This window comes from Micrasema longulum, unplaced genomic scaffold (genome assembly GCF_059751315.1).
Source record: "Micrasema longulum isolate JH-2025_06_02 unplaced genomic scaffold, ASM5975131v1 h1tg001192l, whole genome shotgun sequence".
Taxonomy (NCBI): domain Eukaryota; kingdom Metazoa; phylum Arthropoda; class Insecta; order Trichoptera; family Brachycentridae; genus Micrasema; species Micrasema longulum.
The window spans coordinates 401,405-423,132 of NW_028278379.1; the positions used below are offsets into that span (position 1 = coordinate 401,405).

The window sequence follows — 21,728 nt, forward strand, 5'->3', positions numbered from 1 at the left end:
CTAATTAAGGAACAGGGCATTATTATTTCGCAACCGGCGGATCGGAACATTGAATTCCACCCTTTACAGTGATGGTACATCAATTAAGCCATTAAGTAAATTAAACATAAATATAGAGTCAATGTTATTTTTACGTTTTTGTAGACGTGAGATTTTTAACATTGACTCCATTTCTCCGTAAGTGTAGTCTCCCCTCTCAAGGCCAATCATCCACACTACTTTTCTTAGCAGATGATGTTGCACCAATTCGATATGATTTATCTGGCCTGCTTAGAAGGGAGACCAGATCGAGGAGGCATATTCTAAAAGAGAAAGGACTAGTGAGCAATAGTGCTTTAACTGTGAACATTTTTTTAATTTAATGTTATTTTAATTGGGATTTTTACAGCGATTACATAAAAAAATAAGTAAAAATAAATACATAATAGAGCCAATTAAAAAATCCACTGTAAATCTAATAATACATAATATATGAGAAAACAGTTTACGTAATTGTATGTGTGAACGTTTGTATTCATGTGTATGTATGTGAATGTGTGTATGCGTGAATGAATGAGGGAGAGGGTACATGTGTGTGTGGGAACGAATGAGGGAGAGGGTGCGTGAGTGTGGGTTTGAAGTACAAAAAAACTCTTTATTATATTGAAAAGGGTACAGGAAAGAGCTTGATAAGACGTTAACTTTATCAAATGCCTTGCAAAGTCTGAATACAAAAATTCAACTTTCTGAACACTCTCAAGTGCTTTGGTACAGGAGGAGCATGCACCATGCATGCGTAAGGCATCCTTCAAATATAAGGAAATATACCTGATGAAAGTAAAAAAAAAAATAGCATAAATATTGGCTTCGCAAGAGTAAAGCTGCAATTTTTAACATTAAAAATTAAATTTCTGGAATACCATCAGATCCTATGGTTTCTTGCTGGTTAGTTTATTCATATAATTTGATATTTCAGTTAGTGATATTCTACGTGTGTTTATGTTAACTGTATGAATGTAATTAAATGCGAATTTTCATTAACATAAACCGACAAAAATTATGTTGCAAAAAAGTTTTTCATATCAGCACTATTGGTTGCATGCACATCATTATGAAATATACTAGGCAAATCATGATCACAACATTTTTGAGCAACAATTCCCAAAACTTTTTTGGATTGTCCTTCAGCACCTATTTTGTAGATTCTACAAAAGTCCTGTAGCAGTTTTTACTTTAAATTTTTGCCATTTCCCTAAATTAAGATTTTATTTTGAAAAAAAACACAAGATTGACGTTGAATGGTATAATTTGTGATTTTTTTTCTTTTCAAAAATTGAGTATTTCAGATACGGGCTAAACCATTTTGGAAATTTCGGCTGAACAAATTTAGCTTCAGGAATTAAAATTTCAACTGCGTTAGTTACATATTCGTTAAAGTTGGCAACAGATTCATTAGATTATTGTGAGAAAAAAGTAAATTCCAATCACAAGATGCAAAGTTAGTTACCATTATCAAACTCATAATAAACGTACTCGCTAAGTATGAACAGTACTAACAATAAAACCAAAACAATACCCTGAACAATTTGTAATGTTATTTGACTGATACATATTCATGTTTTAAAGACATGGAAGAGTAGAAAAAGATGTTGAAAGAAGAGTGAATGCGGGCAACAAAATGAACGGAGCACTAAGCACAGTAATTTCTAATAAAAATATGTCAATCGAAGCTAAACTGGCAGTGCACAACGGAGTTTTAGTCCCAACACTAATGTATGGAAGTGAAACATGGAACTGGCAGAGGAAGGATGAAAGCCGAGTGAACGCGGTTGAAATGCGATCTCTTAGACGAATGTGTGGGATCTCAATGTATGACAGGGTTACGAATGATGAAATCAGGCGAGAGTGTAAACCTGATTCAAGTACAATTGATAAGATTAAGAAAGGGTCTCTGAGATGGTTTGGTCACGTAGAACGAATGGACGACGAAAGAATGGTAAAACAAGTATATATGGCTAAAATGAACGGCAACGTGAGACGAGGACGACCAAGGAAGACGTGGCATGATCAGATAAACCAAAATCTTAAGTCTGGTCATGTCAAAAGCAGACAGAACCGAAGGGCATGTATGACAAGATGTATGAATGTGGAAGAGGCTAGGATTGTATGCCAGGATAGACGTGTGTGACGGTCCATTCTCTCTGCCTACCCCTTCGGGGAAATGGTGTGATGGTAGTAGTACATATTCATGAATGCTAACAAATTGACAACTTCAGCCGTAATAGCTGTGAAAATCCCAAATGAAATAAAATAAAATAAATAAATAATTTCAGAGCATTATTATTTCTCACGTACTAAAGTATAAACAGTATCCATTTCAACCAGAAATAAGATACGATTGTCATCCACAAAATAAGGTTTCAACATTCACGTAGGATTGATAAATGCTTGTATTAAATTAAAATTCACAAATTTATTTCTATTTCTACTTTTACTAATTCTATTTTTCTACGTAATCGCCTTTGAGATCGATACATTTCTGTAGTCGAGGCACCAGTTTTTGTATGCCAGTGTAATAAAAATTCTTTAAAAAAATGCGTTTAAAACAAAAAAAAATTAACGCAAAATAAGCATTATTATTTTTAATCTTATCCGCACACATTGATGTTTAGGGTATTTTAATCTGAACGTAAATATTAGTGATATTAAAATAATTTATTACGGAATAACTCCGTTTATCCGAACTCCAGTTAACTGGATTGAAAAATATCCAGATCGCTGTCAGGAAATAAAAAATAAAGGATAAGTTTTTAGTTTAGACATCTTTAAGTAAGTTTTCAATGCGATTCCAATTCGCTGTATTATTTCAAAAGCAATGAAATCTGGCACTCATTAATCCGGATAATATACAAAACTGTACTTTACTGTAAGAAATAATAAATTATTAAGATTAACGAATTGCTAAAAATAAGTAATAAAATAGAAGGTAGAAAATGAAGTTTGAAATTAAATTTATTGCAACAGAGAAAAAATGTCTAGGCATTTACAGGGCTTTAGCTGGTTTAAGTGGCTACTTTGCACACTTGTAAAATTCACTATTCCGCCTATGTTTGAAAATTCGTTTCTCCTCAACTCTTCTACCCGTTGACTTTTCGCTGCCCTAGTTCATGTATGTTCAATATACCATTTTGCTAATTTTACAAAAGACATTTTTTTGTTTTTAAAGTCAAATAAATAAAATCAGTAAGTAGAAATTAGCACTCAAAAAATGCTGAAAATACTATTTAATAATGGGAAAAATAATTATTCTTTAGCTATATGGACGCGTAATAAGGTAATGAACCCATTGGCATTTATAACTCTTTTTCTAAAAATGGTTTATTGAATATACAAGAACTAGGGCAGCGCTTTGTGAAGTAAAATAGCTGAAACCTTTATTGATATGGGTTAGATTCATCTGACTGAATTATTTAACCTACTAGGCAACACCTGAAAATACTTTTAAATTTTTACACGTCTTCTGACACCAATTAGTTTGATTTTTATTGAATAAACAAAAAATAAGCAATTGGACCAAATAAAGTTAATGATAATGTTTTCACAATGTAGGAAGTGCATTAAGTTAGGAAATATAAAGTGATATTCATGAATATATTTTGTGCTAAATTACTCTGTTGCTACTTCTCTGGAGCCACGGTAATTTAATTTGTAGGTTTTTCCTTCGACTAATAAAACTAGAATAAAAAAACGACTAATATCAGTTCATAACTCGATTGAATGATTTTCTTTATTTTTTGCCTGTAATGGCTGGGACATAAAATATGGCCGCTTTCTTGCAATGAGGAATTCCACTGTTTTCTAATTTTTTTTTCTATGAGCGTACTATTTAACTAAGCAAAAATATATGTTTTTTTTTTGTGCGTTATTTACAAAGATATGATATTTTGAAGTTACATTTATTAAATACCGCGCCAAATAACTGTAATCAGTGCCACTTTTCAGTAGTGACATCATGAAACCGTTGGCGTTCTTACTTTCACTGACCGCGGTAAGTTGTATTTCTCCAGCCAATAACAAAACTGACAAAAATCTATGGAATATTGCTTTGATTACTTCATTTGGTTGATCGTAATTTGCTCATTTCTATGTTATGGCTATTTTTACGAACGTTTCGATTTAGAAAAACCTAGAAAGTTGACATAATCTCCGGTTGAAATGTCAACAAATTATCATTTGCCGGATTTCAGGTCGTAGATCGTAATCAAATTATTCACCGCTAAATCACCAATCACAAATTATACTCTTTTTTTCTATGGTCAAAACGATCCTTACAAGGTGCGGGGGCTTTAAAGCGGAAACCGGAAATACTACACGTAGATATAAGGAGTGACGTCAATATTTATGATTTTAAAATGAATACTATTTTTAACATTTTTTATTTATTTTTGCGTGGGTTTTTGAGATATTTCATCCTACTCCATTTTTTTTTAATATTCACGTGTACAAGAAAACATTTTAAAAATTTAATTCCGGGTTGGGCTGGAATTCCTCATTCCATATTATTATTAAAATGCGTTTTCTTATATTTGCTGCTTGTTCATATTTTATCCTGTATTTATCATGTTTCATATGTGTCTGCATTACATTATTACATTAGCTCACAAAAGTATAAACATAAAGAATTACAATTTAAATTCCTAGAAACGCAGAAAAAGACAGTGGAAACAGCGGCCTCCGCTGACAAATGTCATCTAGGGGAAGCGATTTGGTAAGCCGAGTCATATACTACGGAAAACCCCACCAGATCTTTAACCATTGCGTGTTTGGATTCCGGGACGCTGACCTGACTTGGAAAGGCACATAGGAGTTGGCTGTCGACAGAAATGCCTGGAGGCTTTATAAAATTGTTTTGGCTTAGCTAAACAATACCGTAATCGATATATTTTATTACAACAGAGACGGAGAGCATTTTTTACAAGAGAAATCCAAGGCATTAACGTGACTTATTACCTATCATTCGCTGATATAAATAATCACTTACCACACTACGTAACATTCACCTTTCTGCCTATCTGAACATCCATATGTCTAATGCTTCTAGCTGAGAAGTTATAGAGCTGAAACCTTTATTGATGCGGGTGAGATTCATCTGACATAATTATTTCACATAATAAAGTATTATTCATTTATGCTTTATTAAGGTAGTTCATAACATCTTATGAACTTATAAAAACTTTTAATAACATTACAATTTTTTATCGAAATTTCTCAAGAACATATTTTTAAAATTAATTTGATATATTTCAATATTTTCCTTTTCCTCAGGTAACTCATTGTACTTGTACAGCTTTAATTCCTTGTACGATGAATTTTTAGATTCTGTTTTTTTCTATATTCCGGTTTAGGTTCAGTGCCAAAATACGGCATTTATCGGCAAAAAAATAAAAGGAAATTCATGCAATACAAAATAAAACCAAATAATTATTTGACATCGAATTGAATTACAAGAAAATAATCATAGCAGCTTCACTAGATACAAAAGTACCTGTTCCGAGGCTACATTTATAATTTAATATATACTATATAAATAAACTATAATATATTATAATAACTATTATAGTACTAAATTGTAATAAAAATACAGAAAAAACAAAAACAAAATACTAAATACATTTAAGAAACAAGTTGAAAAAATAAAAACAACGATAAGAAAAAATAAATAAACAAGATATTATGTAATATAAGACAAACAAGTAAATAAAATAAAATAAAAATTAAATCATAATTATAATCAACCGGGTAGATTAGAGTACTTATCGTTTTTGTTATTTTCGTTTCTTCTTTGACTAATTTCTTCATCCCATTTAAATGTACAATGTTCGTTAATTTTTTTATATAACGGTCTTCCTCATTATTTACATTTATGTTAAAATCTCCAATAATTACATTTATTTGCCTTTCTTTGATGCTGCGTTGGCACTATTCGTCAAATTATTCCATAAATTCTTTTGGTCTAGCATTTGGGGAGCGATAAACGATAGTGTATAATGCTTTGCTAAAATTTGTTTTCATTTTAATGGACAATATCCATTCACCTACTCGTGAGTTATCTTCGTTGGATTTAATTTCAAAAATAATATTTTCCAGTTTATCTGCTATGTGAATTACAACGAACTGTAGTGTACCCAGTATAATTTACTTCACAATCTTCAATGTCTTTAGTAACATGTGTCTCGCTTAGCATTACTTAACTCGGTTTTTCTTCTTCTAATATTACTAAAAGTTCTGAACAATGCGCTTTTAAACTTTGAATATTAAGATATAAAATGTCTTATTTTCCTTATTTATTTATAAAAAGTTATTTTTGTTTTTTTTATTTCTTATTTTATCTAGTGTACAGGACATTGATAATACAGGGTGGGTAGGATCAATATTTTTTTAAATTTTATAACATTAAGACAATTGTTGCATTTTTCTGTCCTTTATTGATCAAATATTGACCTTATGAGCTTCTGTACATTTAGGGCATACTGGTTTTTCTACTTGACAGTCTATCTCTCTGTGATTAGAACCATAGCAGAAGCATCTCTTAATGTTTAGTGCATCCTATATTTATTTTTTCATTTTCGATCATTATTTTATATGTTTCCCTATCTACTTCCAGTGTAAGAATGATTATATTTCGCAAATTTTTCTTGATGTTGGCAACATTATTTTTTTTCGGTGAATATTCATCCATGTACGTATTTTGTTTCATTATTGTATTAATTATTTCTCCTTCCTCATAACTTTGTGGAGCCCCAACTATTTTTAAATAAAGATATCGTTTCTCAGGAATTTTGATTCCATAATTTTCCCTCATTTTAGTTTCGATCTGATTTTTGACATTGTTTTTCAACTCGTCATTTTTGAACTATTAGTATAATTTTTCCTGCTTTAGATGTCTTCATCCCAGTTATTCCGGTCAATGTAGGGTCTATTTTTTTGGATTTCTTCTTTTGTTTTTTCACATGTTTGTGATTTCTTAGGTTCAATTACAATTACTTCTCCACTGTAAGTACCGGAAACTAGGTGTATCAATTTTAAAATATTGTTCTCTCCTTTGATTTGCAATTTGCATTCCAACTTTATTCATTATTTTCGTACTCTTTGCAATCATTCTATTCATTTGGTCTTTAGTGATTTTCTGTGAGTTTTTTAAGTACTTTACTGTAGAGATATGACATCTCTCATAACTTTATTTATGTTATCCTCCATTAAAATATAAATTTGCTCAATGTTCGATATTTACTTGCACAGTTTTAATGTTGAACAATTCGCCTATTCACTGGTGTATGTGAAAATCTGTTATCTTTGTTGGTAAAACAGGTACTTCTTATAGATGAGTTTTTATATCACTACCATTTGACAGATATCAATATTATCATATCTATCACAACTATTTTTATGTAGGTAGTTAAAAAAAATTTTGCTGATCAAATCTTTTTTAAATTGTATTTTTACTTACAGTTCGTGAATAAATCGTTAATATTTCTTTTACACTAATCCAGTGAAACCTTATTTCAACATTTTGTACATATTTTATTTATATTAAGCACTCATTTCGCAGATACTTTTGTCTTTTTTCATAGTAAATTTTGACCGAACTACTTTTGACAGTTGTAGGTATATATATTCTCGTAATCTATGTATTGCATTTTTACACTAGAAATGTTATATATTATAGTCCCTGGACTGGGACCTGAAGCGTTGGACTGATCATGTTCTTCATGTAAACGAAATATCAATATACGCTGCGATTAGTGTTCCAATGCAGTGCCCTATGCTTTATTCGGTTCGGAAAGGGTATGATGATGAAATTTTTCATAAATACTCACAATAATAATAAATAAAATAATAGTAACAAATTATTGTTATCGAAAACATTTTTCACTTTGTGGTATGACATTTTACACTTATTTGTTTATAAATTTGTATAAACCACTTAATTAAGTGGTTTATACAAATTTATAAACAAATAAGTGTAATAGTAATAAATGCTGAAAAAAAATTAATGATCAGTCCTATTTCTGCATCTGTTTGGGCATCAATATTTTTCAACTCTCTAATATTTAAGGTAAAAGAGCTAAAACCTTATTGATGTGGGTGGGATTCCCTCAAATCATTCTACTTACATTTATGATTACAGTAATCATTAAAAAGAACACACAAAGCTTTCTTATTCCGGTATAAAACAGAATCGTATGTTGGAATAATAATAATAATTACTACAACTAGTTAGTTAACTTCAGAATCAGCATTTTTGAGTTAACCATTAAAAACACATTTTTGTATCCTCCCCTAAGTCGTAAATTCAAATCGTCATTATATTGTACATCCCAACTTGGGCTTCTTTCCACACAAAATAGATGATCGAGACTGAGGCCAGACTCGAAGAAAAACAATCGATGTTTCGAGACCTTGAGACTGTTCGATACTAGCGATAATTCGTAAAAAAAATAATGAATGCAGTAAAATTGCATTCTCAATTTTCGCGGTTTTCACGGGTCCGCATGTGAGAATGTATTTTATGGTAACTAGTTCTGAAAATGCATTATGTTAAAGTATGTGCAATAAATAAAGTGTAACATAAAAGATAGTTTTTTTTAACTTAAATTGGTTGCAACAGAGAGTAAAAGCATTTTTGAGAAGCGAATATGTAAGTCGAGGCATTTACAGGGTTTATGACTTGTTATTTAATCTATCTATATATTTTATTTATTAACTTAAAGGCAATTTATTACGCATTATTTTTAACATAAGTCCCACCTCCATGGGACTAAAAGTGAGTCGGTACGAGAAATTAGTTGACACAGACACAAGAGTATATATTCACAAATATTATGTAGGATCAGAAACACAACTATAATAATAACAATAAAAAAAACAAATACATGGCACATCAATCGGGTAAAAAGTCAATTCAAACATTTGGGAAATCATCAAGGAGTTTCCCAAATTCCTCACGCCTTAAGCCTTAAGGCTGTAGTCTGGTAAAACGAACGCAAAATTAGGAAATCATACGGTTTTGCCATTTTAAAACGATTTTTTTTTTAAATCGCACAATAATAAAAAAAAAACATAAATTAGATAAAAGCAATATTTTTAGAGGGTATTTCTGTTAGAAAATAAACTTAAAAGTTTTATGTTTCAATTTTTTGTTTTTGAAAAGAAATACAAGCATTTTAAATCGTACACATTTTTGTGTCATTTTCTTTTATTTTTACGTAAAATTATGCCTTCGGTAATACTTAAAAAAAATAAAATATTACAACCAGAATGATCTTCTTTTAAAAAAAAAGATAATACAGTTCCATAAAAAAAGGTTTAACTAAAATATTTAAATATTTTTTTTTTAAAGTATTACCGAATGCATAATTTTACGTAGAAATAAAAGAAAATGACACAAAAATGTGTAGGAAAATGTCAAGAAAGTGCATGTGATTTAAAATGCTTATATTTCTTTTCAAAAACAAAAAAAAATAATTTTGCTTCGGCCTCTTTCATGTTCAATTTATTTACCTTAAATTATAACTACAAATTTTAGTTAAATACTTAGTCTTTATTGAGATCCCAGTTTAGTCTAAATTTGAAATGGCGTAATCGCCGGTCTAAAAGTAATTATATTTTTGTTACATAAAATTTTTAAGTATATTTTTAAACAGAAATACCTTTAAAAATATTGTTTTTATCTAATTTATGTTTTTCATTTATTATTAAGTGATTAAAATAAAAATATTCCTTTTAAAATGGCAAAATCGTTAAATTCTAATTTAGCGTGCGTTTTACCAGACTACAGCCTAACACCCTATTTTAAAGTTATCTAGTTGTAGTAACTATCACCCAATATGTACGGCAATAATAATATACGGAATAATATCTTCAGTATTATTTTTGGATAGTGATTAAAACAAATGGAAAAGAGGTAGGTTTTTTTTGTTGTGTTTTTAAAAAGGTTTTGCTAAGCCTTTATTTTAGAGGATGTCAGTGGATGAGAAAGAGAGGATATGGAAGGAAGGTATGAAAAATACAAAACAACACCCAGACCTAGTAATAATAAATCTTTCTTCTATATTTACTCGCAACTGGGAGGAATCGAACTCGCGCCAAATGGAAGTCTAGACATTCATTTGACTTTTAAAAAAAAAAATACTTGTCAATTTCAATTAAACCTTTCCTAGATAATCCATTAGAAATGTATCTTTATACAGTAACCCATTGTTCAGTGATATAATCGTAGATTTGTTGGATCATTTTCCAAAGTAATTATGAGGGTTAAATAATAATAATTTGTTATTTTATTGGTCAGTAGATTATATTACATTTTGTTCAAATGACGTCGTAGTTTGTGATATAAACATATTACATTTTCATCTGAGTTCATGATACGAATAAATTGCAATAACTGCTTAATCAAATAATATTGGAATTTCTGTGAATCCACCCCGAAAACTTCCCAAGCTGATTTGATTTATTTGCTCGTTGATGCGGAATCAATTTATGCTACCGTTTTATTTTAATATTTGGATTTGAAGTAATCTAGTAGCCTTTAAAAGCAACTAATTAAACGCATGTCTGTATGCTAATACTCTGACCGAATCGCCGAAATGAGTGTAAACTGTATCGGAATTAACTCAAAGGGTGAGTATATCAATTTTCAAAATTCATTTCGTTCTCAAAGTAAATATTTACAAGTGGTGCAAATAATGCGTTTGTCAAATGATTTTATCTTTCGGGAATCACATAAATTCGAGCCTAAACGACTGAAATTAATATACACGTTTGTTGGTAGTGACGGTTGACTGGGCTGAATTTTTGACTATCATATCCACTACCCTGTTGATATTTTGTCAAGTGTTTTGTAATTGTTATACAATAAAAAATAAAACAAATAAAAAGCTTCCCAAATTTGGATCTCACGTTCAAGCTTAAACAAGATGCTCGTCTTCTAGGCTCGTCTCAGGCTGGAGAAAACGAGATTCAATTTAAATCTACGGAAGCATTTCCTGAGCAATAGGGTTGTTGATGGTTGGAATAAGCTGCCACAAGAGCTGATCTCAACGTGTAGTCTCAATGGGTTCAAAAATGGACTGATACAACCTACTTTCGTTAAAATAGATTTCAACATATCAGCTTTAAGCTGCTCGCTTAAAATTAATATAATAATAATAATAATAGATGATAAAGGTACTTTGTAATGAATAAAGCTATTTTTGCAGTTGCCCATGTACAGATATTAATAAATAATTATGAATCTTTAATTTCACGTACTTTATTTTACACACTCTTTGGTTCTTGTGCTTTTCACGCTCTCCCAACTTTAAAAGTTTTCTTAAAACTTGATAGTCAATTTTAAACATTCACATTTACTCTCTTATTTTTAGGTATAAAAATATACCTGGAAATACAATTTTCTGGTTTATTTTTCAAAATACATACAACAGTTTAATTTCCTGTATGCCTTTTGACATGTAGGTAAATTAAAAAATCATCATTATAATTATTATGACAGTTACACATTTAATTTATTTTTTTACATATTATAATATACTTATAAATTATTTTTATGTGATAAAGAAACATTTCAATGCCGGGTTTTTCAGCCATAAGTTTAGCGTGATTTACAATTTAATGACATCAAATTATTATGTATAAGCATTTGGGCCATGGTCTTAAAAAAACTAGAACATGGTTATACTCCTCTAAATGACTAGACTTCCAGATTTACTTAAAAATGATCTTATCCATTGAGAAATCTATTTTGATAAAATCCATCTAGGCTTAAATTAATGTCTACAATAATTGTAACATACTCGAAATAATATTTGAGGAAAAAACCTAAATTATATAAACATGTGATGAGTTCTGTAGCACCGTATAGCGCCCGCTGGTGACCGGAGGTGGTCAACTCTCCCTTCGTAACGTTTATGATGCATTTCTAATTAACTTGATATGAGGCGGATCGCCACCACTTAGCCTGGCCAATTTATTAGTTATCGAAAATTGCCACAGTTTTTGCAAACCAATACATGGCTTCACCGCTGTACACACGTAATGTCTAGAAATTATGCGGAGCAAAATACTAGCTTAGCAAATTTTTGATATCAGAAAACAGCAGATATTTTTTAAAATTACGTTTTGTTAAATACCTCAAATTCTGCAACCAAAAAATATTTCAAATTGTAAAAGATGTTTGACAATGTCGTTTGCTAACGGCAAACGAAGCCTTCTATTTATTGTCATTTTTAGCCACTTTATAACTAAACGTATTTGGTAGTGTTTTATTGATTAACGTGATATATGAAGTCAATTTTTTTGAATGGTTTCTGTTATTGAAGGTGTTGACTCTGAGAAAATTTATAATATTTTTATCTGTTTATTATTTTATTACTTTCAATAAATATTTTTAAAATTTGGGAAGAATCCCGCATTTTAACCAATTTTTTTACTTAACTTTTAAATATCTTATAATGTTCAGCATTGTTCACCTTTGAACTTTTAATATAGTTTTCTCTATATTTTTAGCTATTGAATATTATTCATAGCAAAATTCAAAACCTTCCTATATTGTTTCAAAAACGTTTTGTCTATTAGTCCAGACCAAAATATTGGACCAAAAACATCAAATGTTTCATAACCAGCTAATTTTTTGCGCATGTGTCCTAGATGTGGTACTTAATTAATACTCAAAACTACCCGACCTTCCCCGCTTGCGTTATGAGATATTTTATTATACAGGTTGTTCGGTGGTATACCAAAAAATAATATATTATATACTTAAAATCGTTATAACTTTTAAACGTGTTCCTTATTTTCGTTCCACTAATGGTGCATACAAATTACACACTTCTTTATAAGTTGCAGGACGTGGCGGCCAATTCCCTGCATGCATGAGGTATTCACCTTCAAGAACATAAGATGTTTTCGAGTGGAAGGTTGATGAGTAGGGGAAGAAAGAGCATGTTTTGTAAGTTCAAACTTCTTTGTCTTCAGAAATGAAACATCATCAAACAAACGTGTTTTAGTGCGAGTTCATACACGAAAGCTTCCTTTTGACAATCTTCGCTATTCATGACACAGACTATCCTATTAAAAGTTATGACTAAGCTGCAACTCAAGGTAGACAAAGGTGTGTCTTTACCATTTCTTCTTTATTGCAACTTTCCGAAATTGCTACTTACTCTTTTCATTAGCTCCTTCCAATCTCTAGAGCCTTACGGCAGTTCAACTATTATAACCTTTGAACGCAAGCAGCTAAAAAAACTCGGAGAATGGCCTTGAAGTAATAGATTTTCAAATTATTTCAGCATTCTTTTGCTATCGGCGGTTGACATTTATGGATTTTTCAACACCGAATCACTTCTGCGCTAGACCTTTTCATTAGATGCAGGCTTTGGCCACGACTGTTTACAGCTGTTTCTGAAGCCTTTTACAAATATTTTAACTTTTACCGAATTTGCGTAGTGCCGCCGTCGCTGTGAGCAAAAATCGTATTTTAATTACGCCTCAATAGCAAAACTACGCCGCTCTTTCAACCAACGTTTTTATGTAATAAATAAAAACGCAATATTGTGATTAAAACGCCATACTTCAAATTATTCTAGCTACTTGCGTTTAAAAGTTATAACGGTTTTAAGTATATAATATACTTAAACTTATTGCCACAGAGTAGGAAAACATTTTTGGGAAGGGAATATGGAAGTCTAGGCATTTACAGGGCTTATAACCTGTCATTGGCTGGTTTAAGTGGCCACTTTACACACCGTGTAACATTCACCATTCTGCCCATGCACATTTCCTCCGCTCTTCCACCTGTTAAAAACATTGTCATGTAATATACCACCGAACATCCTGTATAATGAAATATCACACGACGCAGGCGGGGGAGGGGCGGGGAGTTTTGAGTATTAATAAAGTACCACATCTAGAACACATCTGCAAAAAATCAGCGGGTTATGAAACATTTGATGTTTAAAAAATAAAATTTCTGGGCTATATTGCCTCATGGTGGTGAATGGGCCGTTCGGTCAGAGGAACTATTCTAACTTGCTTAAAGCTGTTTTTAGTTTTGAAACTGAAAAATATGGTGAAACTTTCATTAGTTCAGTACATTAACCATTTAATTAACTTTGTTACAAATTTAACGATCCCATTTTTTCGAAAAAATGTGTGGAATTTGTTTTCATTGTGGAAACAAAGGAAAAATTACGCTCCTGTATTCTTTAAAAATATGCTTTTCAGCTTGACCTGCGGCTCAATCAGAAATGACTATTGACGTGCTTATAAGCGACATGATAACAATATCTCACCATGGTTGTTTATCATATTCGCGATTACAATGGAACATCCGTGGAAGTTATCGATCGGGATCATTATATTTTTTAAATATTGTCACACTTCAACCTGATGCTTGGCAACACCTAATATTTAATGTCAAAACATTTACGTTTCGCGACGCATAATCCTGCTGCGCAATCACATATTTGAATTTCACCGATGGAAATATGGAGAATACTCCAAAACTTTAACCAAAGTAAAATAATTTAGTTTTATAAAGTTTTATTTGTTTGTTCACAATTTGTCACTATTGTAGGGAGTTGGTCGTCAATTAACTGAATGCGTTGATTGACCATATCCTCGAATCTCTGTCTTTTGTCATCCAAATTAAGTTTCTCCACGTCGACTGTCTTTCGCCGAGGGGGTCTTGGAAGACGTTTGAGCTGCAGCCAGATCTTAGCAATGACTTACTCGTGGTCACAACTGTCGGCCCCTCTATAGGTCCTGACATCTAAGAGTTATTTTCGGTTAGTGCGGCCATAAAGTATGTGATCTAGCTGCGCTTTCGTTCTTCCATAGGGAGAAGTCCAAGTATATTTTATGGATTGATTTATGGGAAAATAGGGTTCCACCAATGACAAGGTTGCTGATGGTGGCAAACTCTATCAGCTTTTTACCATTGTCATTGACTTGTCCGAGGCCATGCCTTCCCATCACCAATGGGCCAAATGATGGGTATATTCCGACTCTTGCATTCAAATTGCCCATTGCTATTACGCGGTCTCTTCTTGGTAGAGATGCGATAATCATAGAAGGCATCCTTTACTAGATCATCTGCAGTTTCTGTGGGCACATAACACTGAATGATAATGATTGAACTGTCAGCGGCTCTTTTTTGACAAGGCATTTAGCCGCTCTGTGAAAGTAGAATTGCCACACCTTGGCGGTGATACTGCTGTTGACCAGAGTGTATATATATATATATGTATATATATATTTATCGAACAGTCTCCTCCCAGATCCTTTCCAACGCGCCTCGCAGAGAAGAATATCTATTTGATATTTTTTTACTATTATACGAGTTGCGTGGATATCTTTTCCGAGGACCTGCATTGTGCGTACATTATAAGAACCGAAGCGCAGGGAAGAGTTGTTGGATAGGAGTGATTTTTACAAATTTGTTATCCGTTTAACGTTGTCGGGTCAGGTATGAGGGATGCCGGTCGAGGCATTATGTGGGGGCTTGGTAATCAAGTGATTTTAGGAGGGTAAGGTAATAAGCCTTACGCTCCTGAGGTCTGTGGACAAACGCCTTGCTACCCCTGAGGTCGGCTCAACCTACCCACTTTGGCATGGGTTACCTTTCGATCTCTTTTCGTCTGATATCTCAATACCAACGTGTGAGGCATGGGGGCCCTTTTTGGTAGTCAATTCCGCCAGCATAGCTAGGTGAATCATTATTTCAAGCCTTCTCACCACAACACGGTAGAGACCCGGAGAAAAATCAATGGACAAAAAGTTGTTGGTTCAGTTAGAAATTGAACGGCTCAAGAACTCATATCGTCCGGAAATCAAATGAGTGCACAACATGACAACAAAAGATTTAAAAATAAATTATTCTGCCGATGAATGTTTGGAAAACGTAACTAAGTAGTAAATGTATTTAAATGTAAATATTTTAAGCACTCTGCTTTGACTGTAAAAAATTGCCAATGGCAATAATGAATCATGGTCTAATATTCTTATGACAACAGATCCAAATGATGCAACTGACCCCTTTTTTTAAAATTAAAAATAAAAATACCACTATATTAATTACTAAAAGGACTAACAGCAAAATTTCTTCAGAGAAACCTTGGATAACATGAAGTTTAGTTAAAAGCATTCGCAAATGAAACAATCTGCATGTGTATTGCAAAAAAATACCCAGAAGATTGTATTGCCATAGCCAACTATAAACAGTATCACAAAATGTGTAAAAGACTTTTTAAATCCCTTTAAAAAGAGTATTACAAAAGTAAAATTAGTAATGCCAATTGCTATAAAAAAATCTGGAAAATAGTGAACCAAATAATTGATCTGAGATTATTATAATTTTTTACACCTTTGAAGACAAAGCTATTTTGATCATGACTTGTGTGAAATTAAGGAATTTTAATATTATTTTAGTATCTGAGTGACTTATTCATCTCAAATTTGTTTGCTAATTCCCTAAATCATGCTATTGTACTTCCATTATTTAAAAACGGGAATCCGTACCCTGTTAACAATTACCGGCCTATCGTAAAGTCGCTTATCCAAAATAATAGAAAAAGTTACCAACAAAATATCGAACATAAAGATATTATCTTGTAAAATATAGGTTGTTGTCAGACAATCAATTAGGAGTAAGAGGGCATAGGGGTACGGGCGTCTCCATAGGCAACCTGACAAAGGCTATAACGGAGAGCATAGACACGCGTCGAAAATCCATTGCTGTGTTTCTAGATTTAGTAAAGGCATTCGACACCGTCTCCCGTAAAATTCTAATCTGTTGACTCCAAGAAATCGGTATAACCATAAAGGCATTAATGTGGTTTAAATGCTACTTAAGCAAAAAAAACTCAAGATACAATATTTAGACAGACCAATAACTTGTTTTCTACTAACAGTGTAAGCCAACATTTAACCCACGGAGTTCCACAAGGAAGTGTTATGGGTCGCATTTTATACCTTTTTTATATTAATAAACTTTGTGAGTTGCCTGGAGCCACTAAAACAATCATACCTGCCGATGATACTGTGCTATTCTCCGAGGCTTCAACATGGAATGAATATTATCGCGCAAACGCATATTTTCTCACCCTGAAAATATTAACACAGATCAACGATTCAGTCAAATAATACCCACGCAAAATTATAATAACCACCCCACTGCGAGAAGAATGATTTACACTGGTCCGATCACTCACACAAAGCTGGCACAAAGAAGTTTTACCTTCTTGGCTCCTAAGTTCTTTAATCGTCTTCCGGCAGTCATAAAGAGTTCCACAAGTGCAGACGTATTTAAGAGAAGTGTTTGCAATTCGCTGCTGCTCATCGATAGGGACGAGGTTGTAGGGTTGTTTAAGTTTCATGAATAATTAAAATTTTCTCGCACGCATCAATTCATTAAACGAAATAATTTATTGTATCTCGTTTTGCTTTTCTTCCTTTCTTACACTTTCAGCTTCATATATTTTTGAGGTTCCTTTTTATTTTTTAATTTCGTTTTAACCGTTATTTTTTTGCATTATTGATAACTAAATTTATACTTTATATAACATATTTAAATTATTATAACAATGTGTTTTTGTACTGTATTTTATTAATTTTAATGATATTGTTATTTTGTATACTGGCTTATGTTTGTTACTGTATGATTGTATGATTTTTGTTTCATTAGTTTCATCTACGTTTTAATTGTTGTTTCTTTTATTTTATTTTAATTATTGTATCATATGTAATTATTATTTATGATAATTAAAGTTATTTCTTGTATTTGGATTGTGCTTTTTAATTTTTTATGTTGTATCATATTGTGTAATTATTAATTATTTTAATTTACTTTACATGTTGTTAATTATGATGGCTTAACACTGGCACAACCTAAAAGGCCATAATATGTAAGTGAATATGTATACAAATGTAATTGGAAATGAATAAATAAGTCCGCCATTTAATTCATATGTATCTAAAATATTAACGTGTTTTTTAATAAAAGTTATAAATTAAAAATACTTTATATTTTTCCTGGTCTGAAGATAATAAAGGATGAGAGTGCTAATGAGTCAAATAAATAAGTGTAAGTGTACCAAGTATTATTTTATATTATACTTATATAAATTTTTAAATTATAACGATAGAATGACATCAAAAATTGACAACAAATAACTTGAGTCAAACCATTTATACCTGAATAAATTGAATATTATGTATCTTTTTTGGGTGATACCGTGTATGTTGGATTTGATCCGATTTGATTGGATCAAATCCAACATACACGGTATCACCCAAAAAAGATACATAATATTGATAACAGTGACCGTGAAAACCTTCGCACCTACTGAATAAATTGCTTCATCATAATTTATTTTTTGTTTAAATAAGATTTTTTTGTTATTATTAGTAAAAATGTTTGGTGCAAAATTATGTAGATTATTATCAATGTTAGTAAATATTAGTATTTAACCACTTACCGACTTTTTATGTCTACCGGTTTCGAGACGTACCCGTCTCTTCGTCAGGACACTCACTACACCAACATGCAAATACTAAAATACACTTTCACTTTCAATTGTGTAATGTTCAACCACTTAGCTCATCCACTTTAGAACCCCCTCCACACATTCTGCAACCTATTTCTAGATATTATTAACCTGATTTTAGTACATGTTCGGACATGGTGGTGTTTGTTTCCCCTTTAACTTGACGTTTGATGTTTGACCACAAAGTTAATGATTTATAACCATCAACCATGTTCCTGTGTATTTTCATTTATCAGTATATTTATTTAGTTTTTTAGAGTATTTCTTTATTTTGTTAGAATCAAAGTACATTTTCTCGATTTCGACGCGTGTGCGCTGCATGTACGAATATAAATATGGTCGTATTTAGTTAACAAAAGTCATGACAAATTTTTCATGTTTAAATTTCAATATTTATATTTCATATCTATATATATTTTATTTTTAAAATTTGTAGTACCTGCCCAAATATGCATTATATTACAGAATTTACAACTCACTGAGGCATAAAAAAACATAAAACAACCTCTAAAAAACCTTTTATATATATCCGTATAAAAACGACATGGTCTTGTCTCAAATTGGGTGTGGATATTTAACAAGTAATAATTAGATTTGTAATATTGTTCCAGACCCATGACTTACGGTGAAATTGGTTGTTTTCTGAGTCATTACACAATTTGGATGGACGTAAGTTATTTTTATTATTAAAACTAAATAATTTGGTTCTTATTTATTATGTGTTTTTGATAAGTAAATTTATTTATGGTTAAATTAGTTAAAATAAAATAAGTGTGTATTTTTCAATCGCCGATTATTTAATTTGACCACACCACTACCACTACCTAAAGCTCACAATCAAAATAAAAAGATATATGACGTTGACTCTCATATTCTTGAAAATATTAATTATTTTATGTAATTACGGTTTTGATACAAAAATGTTTTTGGTTGGATTTAGATTCTCTGAGTTATAAAAAAGTAGTCTGCATCACTAATAACTGAAAGAATAAACATGTTTATATAAGTTCTTTAGCAACATTTTTTTATGAAAAATCAAACGTTGTTTGCGTTTACATGGCCAATAATTATTATAAAGAATTTTGCATTCATAAATTTAAAAAAAATATTAACCTGTAATATCGAATGAAAAGACTAGGGAAGGTCATGTATCCGTGAACCGCCGTAAACAGGGATTTTACTTGTTATTTTGTATTCTGTTAAATCCTAAATATGAAGCACAAAATGTTGTCATATTGGTCAAGCTGATTATTAGATTAAGACTAGAAGCTGGTTAATGCAATTATGGATGAAACTAAAAAACATGAAACAACGATTTTTAAAAACAAGGCAACATTTTTAAAGTCTCCAGTTACTTTCACACATATCACGACCTCGTGGTGTAGTGGTCAGCGCGCTTGCCTACTATTCAAGAGATCTCGGGTTTGATTCCCGACATGATTGACATGAAATATTTATTTTAAAAGGTATTTTCACATTAAAATACTTCTTATTCCCTGGACTGGCACTTAAAGCGAAAGACTGATCATCTTACCTTCATATGAAAAAAATGATCAATGCACGCTGTGATTAATGTACCAATGCAGTGCCCTGTGCACCATTAGATGCGGAAAGGGAATGATGATGTTATCCTATGTACCATATATTTATCCATATGAACAAATCGCGGACTCACAGATCGGAGGCCCGAAGTTCAAACCCCGGTTTACCACAACTTGATTTCTATTTTTAAGCACAGTTGTTGACGACTATTTGGAAATGGCCTCAAAATGGAAATATTTGGTGAAAAAAAATCATATTTATATAATTGTATTTTTATTTTAGGTCTTGGAGAACAATCATAACTTTGTGATGGTTTTAGAAGATGATTTAAGATTCGAATCTCATTTTAGAAGAAAATTGGAGCTAATTTTGGAAGATATTGAACAATATAATATCGAGTGGGATCTCATGTAAGTAAATAATATTTCGTTAGTGCGAAGGTTGTCCAAGAATGTTATTTAAAAAATAAAACCATATAACATTGTAGTTACATACCCTCCCTATTTTTGACGTATTTCCTGTTACGATCCATGCTAGGGTTTCTCGATTCCTGGATTTTTTACGATCCCGGAATCCGGGAACAACAAAAAAAAAAATTCCTGTATTTTCCAGGGAGTCAGGAATCTATGAAAAATGCATTATTACCTTTAAAAGAAGCGCCGCGGATGGCCGAAAGGTCGCACGGATTGACAATATGCAAAAAGAGAAACGTTTTTTTTTTCGATTTATTTTTAGTTTTCAAATTTTTGTAGACAAGAACTGGATTAAATCTCCTCAAGAGTAACTAATATTAATTTATTACAACAGAGATGAATAAAATTTTATAGAAGTCACCCGCATCATTAAATGTTTCAGCTCGTTAACTTCACAAAGATTAACAAATGGAAGAGTTGAAGGAATATACATGTACAAATAGTGAATGTTACACAGTGTGTACACTGGCCACTTAAACCAGCCAATGATAGCTCATAAACCCCGTAAATGCCTAGATTTCTATATTCCCTTCTATAAAATGTTCTTCACCTCTGTTGATATGTATTAATACATTTTTTAAATCACTTTTAACATACAAAACTCAAATAAAAGACTACGAGATCGTTTGCTTATTATTTAGCAAAATAGGCGTTTGGACATGCTATGGCATTTAACGCCTTATTGGAAAGCCGTCTTCTAATTTCAGTAGCGAAATTGCCTGCTACTGAAAAAGATCTTTCCCTCTCTGTTTTTTTTATTAAATAACCCGCGGAGCTTCTATTTTAAGAATCTTCAGCAGGTGGAAAAAGGGGATACATCCGATAGTTTGATCTTAACCCATTGTATATTTGTATTTTCAATATAAACCATGTTTATTGTATTTTCTTGTTTACCTCAATAACGCATACTTCAAGTAAACCTATACTATTTTTATGTGGCTAACTGTAAAACTGGCGTCGGGGGTTCGATTCCCGCCAATAGCAAGAAAAAATAAACTTTTTTTTTCTTAATTGGTCTGGGGGTATTTTTCATAACTTCCATCCACATCTTCTCTTTCCCATTTTTGTTAAAATCACCTCAAGGGCGCTGTATAATGAATAAATATTTCAGCGCGTCTTGCAGCTACAGAGC

The 21,728-nt window shown here is 31.6% G+C and overlaps 1 protein-coding gene across 1 annotated transcript in view; it reads left to right on the top strand.

The window, feature by feature from the left end:
• The window catches only part of LOC148276572 (glycosyltransferase 25 family member), a 100,524-nt gene that overhangs the window by 71,235 nt on the left and 7,561 nt on the right, over positions 1-21,728 (top strand). The window contains exons 7-8 of the mRNA XM_088234079.1: positions 19,193-19,250; positions 20,406-20,533. Of these exons, the coding sequence (XP_088090205.1) occupies positions 19,193-19,250; positions 20,406-20,533 (186 nt within the window). The remainder of the gene's footprint in view (positions 1-19,192; positions 19,251-20,405; positions 20,534-21,728) is intronic.